Genomic DNA, 9,634 nt, shown 5'->3' on the forward strand with positions numbered 1-9,634 from the left:
TCCTTCGATCCAATGGTTCGATTTAGAAATCAAATACACCGTTGCGATCGTCAGAACCTCAAGATCATTATTATGACATGTAATGAATGACATGATGCATGTAATGCAAAGACAAAATGATGTATGTAATGCAAGAACAAATTGATGTATGTAATGCAAGAGTGATTCTTTTTTGGTACATAGATAGTCACTCCAATCATCTTCCTTGATTAAATCATAAGTGCAAAATTGAGTATCTATATGGTCATTTTAGAGATTTTGGGTTATTTTAGAGGTTTCAGGTGTATTTTGATCAATTTAAAATTTTAAGAATATTTTAGTCATTTTTATAAGTTTCAAGGGTATTTCGATCTTTTTAGATACTTTGAGAGTATTTTGATCATTTTAGAGATTTGAGGATATTTTGATTATTTTAGAGATTTCAAGGTATTTTTGTTCGTTTTAGAGGTTTCAGCTTTTTCTTTTTTTTTTCACATTTTAGAGGTTGCAAGATACACGGAGGCTCTAGTGCTCCTACGTATTGAAGGAGACACGAGCACGGCATGTGTCCTCAATTGGCCACATGTCAGCCTAGTGTTCCCCGTCCACTGCATATTATGGACGTTAAGATGCCAAGAGTTGGATAGTCTGTTAACAACCATACAAAGTGGCACTCATGGCTATAGCCTTATAGTATAGAAATTGAGAATATTGTAAAACTCTGGTATTAATATGAAACAAAATCCCAAAACAAATTCTGGTGCACAACAGAAAAAACCATGCCCAAGCGTATTCTTTCCCATCAGAAGTCAAAATAAGAGATGTAAATCAAGTTGGCTTTACATTAAGGCAGCAAGAGAAACACCCACCCAACCCCCCCCCCCCCCCCCCAAAGAAAAAGAGGCAAGTCCTTGATTCAATGTTCAGACTGAAACTGAGTGCCCTTCAGAAGTAGAGAACTCTGTACTTGGAAGGGGGGACCTTGAGTCGAGGGACTGAAGTGCTCTCACAACTTCAAACATGGATGGCCGTTTCTCTGGCATCACAGAAGTGCATTGGAGAGCGATATCCAGAACCCCTAGCATATCTTGTTGGGAAGAATCTGATATATTGGGGTCAAGAACTTGGTATGCCCCATTAGTAATGTTAACTTTCCTTCGCACCCATTTCACAATATCAAGGGATTCTGCTGATTCAGCTTGCTCAGCTGGTCGGCCAGTCACTAGCTCCAACAATACAACACCAAAGCTGTAAACTTCCATTTGTTCAGTCGCCTTCTTACTATACCCACATTCTGCAATACAAAACCGATAGAGATCATCAAGGCCTAAACTTTTGTAACATCAGTATATTTTATGCAATTCTACTTTTAACATATTTAGAAAGCAGATGATAAAGTTGTCAAAGAATGTAATATCACATCTGACATAGTTTGGCGAATGCAGTGTGTTTCATGACTCTCAATTCAATCAAAAACACTGTTAATTTCCATTTATATATAAGAGGAGAAAGGGTGTCTTTAGAGGTCAATTATAAGTTATAAGTAGTTTTAAAAAAAATAGGCATCCATTGACCCTTAAGGATGTTATTTTTCCTTGACTTTCAATGCACAGTTCAGAAGATGGTTAATCAGTTCAAAGGGAAAGATAAAAATACTATCCCGGCATGAGAATTCCAATAACTTTCTATGACAGAGTTAATTTACGAACAAATAACCTATGTAAAACTTGCATTGTCATCAGACTCATACCTGGAGCAATGTAACATGATAATGCAGATTCTGAAGCTATGGTTGACTGAAATGCAGCCTCTCCCACAATTCGGTCAAGTGCAAAATCTGTAAGTTTTGGTTCAAAATCTGCATCCAGCAGAATGTTATTTGACTTTATATTTCTGTGCAGTAAGTGTGGGACATAATCCTTGTGAAGGTATGCTAATCCTTGAGCAACCCCAATGGCAATTCTCAATCTGACACCCCACAGCAACTGAAAACCCGGCTTGTGAAGCAAATCCCCTAAGCTCCCCTTCAGTAAGAACTCATAAATTAGGAAGATTGAGTCATCAGAATGGCAGAACCCAAGAATTTTAATAACATTCTTATGCCTGATCTTTGCTAATGTCTTAATCTCAGCCTTCAAACTTTTAGATGACTGGCTCCCATAATTAACAAGCTTCTTCACAGCAACAAGTTCACCATTCGGCAAGCCTAAAACGTAAACTCTACCAAATGCTCCGCCAATGCCTACGGCACTTTTTTCATCCATTCCCATAACCAAATCACTCTCAGTGACTCGAAGAGGATAGAAGAATACGGACCGCCAACTTCCCATTTGAGAATTCTGCTTGGAAGATCTATGATACACAAAAAACCCAGCAGCTACAATCAAAGTTCCAAGACCAAAAGCTACAGATATCAGGGCACAAGTCAATGTTGTAAGACCAAGAGTGTGGTGTCTTGGCTGGTCATCAGAACAAGCTTTGGGCAATCCCTGGCCACAAAGTCCAGAGTTTCCTTCCAGAAAGGAAGCTGGGAGACCTGAAATCAATGAGTATGGGACTCTACCAGATAGTTTATTGAAAGACACATTGAAGAGGGCAAGCTTCAAGTTCTGAAGCCCTAGGGGAATGGGACCAGTGAGATTGTTTTCAGAAAGATCAAGGTAAGTTAGAACTGGTAAATCAGAAAGGGATGGTGGAATTTCTCCTGTAAAACTGTTATCTGATAAAGACAACGAGACTAACTTCCTGCAGTTCTTCAACTCTGGAATTCGGCCAGAAAGCGAATTGTGGGAAAGATTTATTATACTCATAACAGGTGAATCACAAAAATTCGGAGGAAGTTCATCATATAAACTATTAAGAGAAGCAGAGAATCTGTATAAGCTCTTAACCAACCCAAGACCCTGAGGAATTCTACTGGTTAAGCTGTTGTTATCCAGCTGAACTTGCTCCAATTGAGCAGCCATTGATACAGAATCAGGAATTACACCAGAAAACATATTGTTTTCAGCTCTAATGAGCTTAATTTTTGGTAATGACCATAAGTCATTTGGGAAATCACCAGAAAACCCATTGTTCTGAACTTGAAATCTCTCAAGATTCAAACATTGGCTAATGGAGTTGGGTATTGAACCAGCAAAGAAATTTGTATGGAGACTCAGGTTTATAAGGCCTTTTCCATTACAAATGCCAGATGGGAATGGCCCCAAAAGCTTGTTCTGTGAAACATCAAAAGATACCAGGTTCTTGAGAGAAGACCCTAGTATCTGAGGGACCTCACCAGTCAGATTGTTCTGAGAAAGGTCCAAAATAGTCAAACTCTGCAAACCCACAAAAGAGTCCGGAATAGCACCATGGAAACCAGAGCTTTGCAAAAAAAGCTTCTCCAGCTTCTCAAGCTTCCCAATTTCCCGTGGAACCTCACTCATCAAGTTAAGATTTTGAGACAAATCTAGAACAACAAGCTCAGTGAAGTTCCCAAAGACAGAAGGTACACTACCTGAAAGAAAGTTGCTTCCCAAGTTGATAACTTGAAGGTTCTGCAATGAGCCTATGCTTTCTGGGATCTTTCCCTCAATTCGGTTTCTGCTGAAATCAAGCTTTTTCAAAGAACCCGAAAGAGAAATCTGATCTGGGATTGTACCCCAAATGAGATTGTTACTGAGATTCAGAGTTTCCAAAGTAGTGCATTGAGAGAGATGGAGAGGAATGGGTTGGTTAAAAAGATTGTCAGAAAGATTGAGGTCAGTCAGATTGTGAAGCTGACATATAGAAGATGAGATTTCACCAGTAAGGTTTAAGCTTTGAAGGTTGACAGAAATAACAGAGGGTGAAGGAGTGAGGGAGCAGGTGATTCCTGTCCAATTACAGTAATGTATGGCAGAGTTATTAGACCAGCTGGAGAGATAGTTATTGGAGTCTTCAAAGGAGGACTTGAAGGTTAAAAGGATCTCTTCTTCTGATGAAGCTGAGCTAAAAATGAAGAATGTGAAGGTTAGAGAAAGAAGAAATCTGTATGTGCAGGTTTTAGCCATTGGAGGTGACTGAGAGAGCTTGCTTGTGTTCTTTTCAATCTTTTCTATATATCTGTGAAGTAGAGTCTGCTAGAGCGAAAATTATATGTTGTACCCGGCATATATGCCGGGTCTCTCACACATAGGCGGGCTCCACAGTGACCCGCCAGTGTGTGAGTGACCCGGCATATATGCCGGGTACACCATATTCCAGCTCAGCTAGAGACTAGAGAGTGTTGTGAGACAGAGAGTAACATATTACTGGATGTTGATAGGTTTAAGGGTATCTATGCAAAGTTCCAAAAAGTCATCTAAACTTTTGAGAATATTTATATTGAGGTAGGACTTGATTGTATAAAATTCTAAAATTGCCAAACCCTACACCAAAAAAGCAATATTAAAACAGACAGACGAAAAAAAAAGGAGAGTAGTAAAAGTTTCTAGTCCAAAAAATTAAAAAGATTTTAAAAATCACATGATATGAGGTTGACAATCACAACAACTATAAAAAAAAGTAAGAAGGCAGATGACAAATCAATCAGGACTAGGATTTTACTTTAAAGAGGAAAAAATTTGTAAGTCCAAAATTTTTTCCAGCTCTAAAAATCATTAATATTAGCTTGTGTATCTATTGTGTAAAATACGTTTATGATATAGTACTTGTGTATATACATAAACATTGTTATTGTGAATTTTAATTTTTTTATCCTTTCTTCAAATTTTTCCACGATGAAAGAAGAAAATGAATGATAACTATAGTATATAAAGGGATAGAGTGACAATTAAAATAATTTTAAAAAAATTGATATTTTAATGAAAGAAAGTTTAGAATAGACTCTCCTAACATTAAAATAAAAAATAAAAAAAAGAAAGATAATATGATATAGGTGTTTTGAAAAATAGTTAAGTAAATATATATAAAAAAAAAAGGTTATTGTGCTAAATTATGCACAGAGAAAATATGCATGAGCTAATATGAATTGTCAGGATAGTAAAATACAAAAATTATGTATGAGGTTTGAGTTAATGTCAAATACAAAAATATCAAATTTACTCCAAAGGCAAAAATGTCATTTAATATCGTTTGAAAATCTTCTTGCTCCTCTTGCTTCATACTCCATCTCTAACTGTTAATTATATTTCATTTGCTATTCATACACTCACAAATATAATTTTCATAATGCAATGAAGACAAGTTGTTTGAAAGGAAATAAAAGACTTTGACAAGCATGAAACTTTCAAACGATATTAAGTATACTTATAAGTCTTCGTAGTACTTGGTATTAGCCTAAATTGTACAGGTGATTTTTGTATCTTAACCAATTTATACTTTATTGACATTTATGGTAACTATATAGTAGATGTGGTACAATATTCTATTATGCTCAATCTAATTTTTTTTGTATTCCGTCTTATGTAAGTTTTTTAGTCTCTAAAAAGGAATAAGATGAGAACTTGTTTCGTTTACCTTATTCTCACTATGCCCAACCTTCTCAAATGTATATACACATTTTTATATTTAATATATGGGTCATACTAACAAGTGCTCTTAGAGCAATGGTTAACAATCTATTTTAGGAAAATTTTGACACCACTTTTATGAGAAATGAAAAAAGTTGTCAAAACATTAATTGTTTTTTTTTTAAATCTTTTTCCATTAAAACTTTTTTTAAATGGATTGTTAATCATTACTCTAAACGCATTTGTTAGCATTTCCTTTAATATATAGTTAAATCACATGTATATATAATTAAATTTTTTATACAATATATATATATATATATATATATATATATATATATATATATATATTTCTATAATCATTTCAAAATATTTGTCACTCTATTTGTGAGCATATTAGGGTATATACTATGGTTGTCAAAATCGCGATCTGGATCATAAGATCGCACGATTTTATGATCCCACCTCACCAAAACATTTAGGATTGCACTAGGATCATAAAAATGGTAGGATCATATAGGATCGTAGGATCATATGGGATCCTACCGATTCTACTAAAAACATAAGTTTTTGGTTTTTTTATGGGATTTTTTTTTTTTTTTTTTGATGAAGCTTTAAGGGTTTTTATGTTTTTATGTTGTGATGGTATGACTTTTTATTTTATTTTTATAAAATTATGTTGACCTAAGCAAATGTTTTTTAGTTTCTAGTTCACTTGTAATCAAAATGAATGAATGCTTCATCATTTCTAAATGAAGAATCTGATGTTGGCTTTGTTGCCTTTTTAAGCTATAATGTTATTAAATTTGTTTGATCAATATACTAATTTGTGTTCTAATATTACTAAAATATTTTTTTTATATATATAATTCTATAAGTTATGCTTGTATTTATATATTGATTGATTGATTTTTTTAAGTATACTCTTTAATTGTTGTCGAGTGGTATAACTTGAATAGTTGAGTGTGAAATTATATCTTGATGTCTTTTACAGTTTTAGTATACAAATATATAATGTCTACAAAAATGATGAAATGAATGATGATGATTAGGAATTTAGGACGGTGGTTATAAGAACCTTAGAATGTGAATAATTTAATATTCACTTCACCTTAATATTCATCTTGCTTTTGGATTTCATATTGTAGTTAGTTAGTTTCCATTTCCTAATTTATTTTGGATTTCAAACTTGGAACTTAGAACTTGGAAAATATTTTCCATATGTTTTGATAAATATTTTGGAATTTGGTTGTTAATTAAACATTTATTGAACTTTTTAAATACATTGGATCAAAACTTAAATATATTTGTTTCGTTAGTATAGACTTAACAATGTATGACATGCAAATTACATCATATGAAGCAAATCTTAGTTTTTTATCGATGGATTTATAATTTACATGATTATTCAACATACAAAGTCATTATTAATGCGTTTTTTGTTTTAAATCTGAAAATATGTAGGATCTTACAATTTACGATCCAATCCTACGATTTATGATCTCACCTACCTTCAACAATCCTACGTAGGAATTTTGACAACCTTGGTACACACATTTATATATATGTGTGTGTGTGCGCGCGTGCGTGCAAGTGTGTGTCACGCATAAACATTTATAGGCAAACACAAGCATGTATGTGTACACAAATCAATATACATACTAAAAAACCATTCATGTGAAGAATAGATAGTATCTCAATGTAAGAAACCCATTGTTTAAAAATCGGATTGTATTTCAAAAAAAAAAAATCGGATTGTTGAGCTTAAAAGCATTATCTAAAGGGTAGTAATTTTGAGGTATTTAATAGGTGAAACTACACTATTGGTCCCTGAAATCTATCTTGTGAGCACAATTGGTCCCTCAAGTATTAAGTGAGCAATATTAGTCCTTCAAATTTTAAAAGTGAGTGATATTAGTCCTTCTATTAACTGTTGTTAGTGAGATTGTCTATGTGGCTAACGGAATAATGATGTAACATTTTTAATTTACTAAAAGTACTTACAAATTGATGTGGCAACTTAAGTGTCTTATGTCATTTTTAATTAATTTTTATTTATTCTTATGGAAAAAAAAAATTTTATTGGCTTCAGCCCTGTGGGGGGTAAAAGTGCTTGAATAAACATTTGGGCTTTAGACTTGATTGGTTGGTACAAGTCTGTTTGATCAGGGTCTCTAGGCCCACAAGTCAGTCCGCACTATAGAGGTCCGAGGAGTTGTCCGATAAAGAGTATCTCCTCGGACAGGCCCAACAACAGCCCTGGGACTTGCTAAACGGGTTAGCGGCAAAATTTTGAAAGAATTGGTGGGTAAAAGTGTGATCCAAGCACCCTTTAGAAGCAGGAACATGTGAGAAATATCTGAGGAAAAAGCTGTTACCACCACATTAAAGGCCATGCACCTACCTCCCTGGCCGCATTAATGGAGAAATTGCCTCTGAACAGTAGAATTCAGCTTTCCTGCCATTATTTGAAGACTTCAAGAAGGTGGTGGACGGGACAAGTATCTAAAAGGAAGATTTGTGTGACACGTGGACGAAACATGGAAGAAGAAGAAGAAGTATATAAGAAGACGAGAGAGGAAAGAAAGGGGGACCTTCTGGTTAACTGAAAAAGAACTAAGAATTGTAATCTTTGGCATAGAAAGAGAAGTACTATACAAATTGTCCTTGGCTTACGTCCGATGAGGCTTCTTTGTCATATTTATTTATCACTTGCATAGATTGTGGTACTCTAACCTGTTAATCAATTTCCAATATCCCAAACCTAGATTTCAAACTCATACTCTACAAATTTCATTGTATAAGGCTCATTGGGCCTGAGCCCATCACTTGTTTTTGGGTCTAGGTACAATTGTGCACTTACAAGCCCCATCCTCTCTTCCCCTGTGTAAGTATTTCCTTATATAAGTATTTCCCTTTCACTTCACCGTTTTCCAGTTTTCCGATCAAGTTGCCAGAATACATCAGACCCAAAAAAATATGCTGGGTAAACTCAACAAAAATCAAGAGCTGAGAGAAGTCTAAGGGTCGGTGCAAGCAACCCAACAAAGAAGATTTGGAGTGCAACAAATGTGACAGGCAACAAAGATTCTCACAGTAACTACCACTGGTTCAGGGCGGAGAAAGAAAAAGGACCAATATTTCTTTCCTTTTTTTTCCCAGATAATAAAACATATATATATATATATATATATATATATATATATATATATATATATATATATATATTACTTAAAATTCTTCAAATATTTGAAGATTTCTAACTTTCATGCCTTAATTTTTGAACTTTCAAATACCACACCTAAGTTTCTGTTTGGATCCTTATAACTTATTAGTATTTGAAACAATTGTAATCCATTGCTATGTAGTCGATTCAAATAGGATCTAGATTTGGAGGTATATGGAGTTGTTGCTCTTTCGTCTTTTTCCATAGGGCTTCATATGCATTGTGGAAATTTTGAATTAGGTTTGAAAAGAAGATCAAAATTATATTTAGATTTGAAACCCTAGTGAAATTGAAACAATAGGGGGGACTTTAGAAAATATTTTGAAATTGAATAAAGTTATTCATCGTTGATTCTGACTCATAAGAGACGCTGATATTGTGCAAATGAGTCAGTTGAATTAGAGTTTGATATTGGGCATTTTCTAGGAGATGGCAGATGAAGAACATGAGAGAGGAAGGCTAAGGGGAGAAATATGCAGTTTTTAGTTTTTTTAATTATTAAGTTTTTACCAAAATAATAAGGACGCCTAGACGTGTAAAACTATTTTTTAAGTCACATACGTGGCATAATAATTTTGTAAAACATATATATACTAATATTTTTAGTAATTTCTAATAATTTTTGTATTTTTTTTAAATTAAAAAATGACACATCATTAAAAAAAATAACAAGTCATTACTCTATTAGCCACATAAGTAATATTATTAATTGTAGTTAACAGGATGATTAACATTGTTCATTTTTAAAACTTAAGGGACCAATAGCACACATTTGAAATTTAAGGGACTAATTGTACTCACAGGGTAAACTTCAGGGATCAATAATATAGTTTCGCCTATTTAATATTCACTTGAATATTTTTCTTACAATATTTTTTTTTGAGAAACACACACATATAGGAGAAGGGGATGAGATTTTTCCTACAATATTAAAGAGTATTTAAATGTAAGAAAG

General features: G+C 33.8%; 1 protein-coding gene across 1 annotated transcript; it reads right to left on the reverse strand.

The window, feature by feature from the left end:
* Positions 1–683: 683 nt before the first annotated feature.
* LOC142609740 (probably inactive leucine-rich repeat receptor-like protein kinase At5g06940) lies at positions 684–4,064 on the reverse strand. The gene is made up of 2 exons (XM_075781444.1): positions 1,730–4,064; positions 684–1,273 (listed from the first exon to the last, which is right to left on the reverse strand). Exons 1-2 carry the CDS (start codon positions 4,011–4,013, stop codon positions 903–905), a joined length of 2,655 nt encoding a protein of 884 aa, XP_075637559.1. The 5' UTR covers positions 4,014–4,064; the 3' UTR covers positions 684–902.
* Positions 4,065–9,634: the final 5,570 nt, after the last annotated feature.

This window comes from Castanea sativa, chromosome 9, assembly GCF_040712315.1.
Source record: "Castanea sativa cultivar Marrone di Chiusa Pesio chromosome 9, ASM4071231v1".
Classification (NCBI taxonomy): Eukaryota; Viridiplantae; Streptophyta; class Magnoliopsida; order Fagales; family Fagaceae; genus Castanea; species Castanea sativa.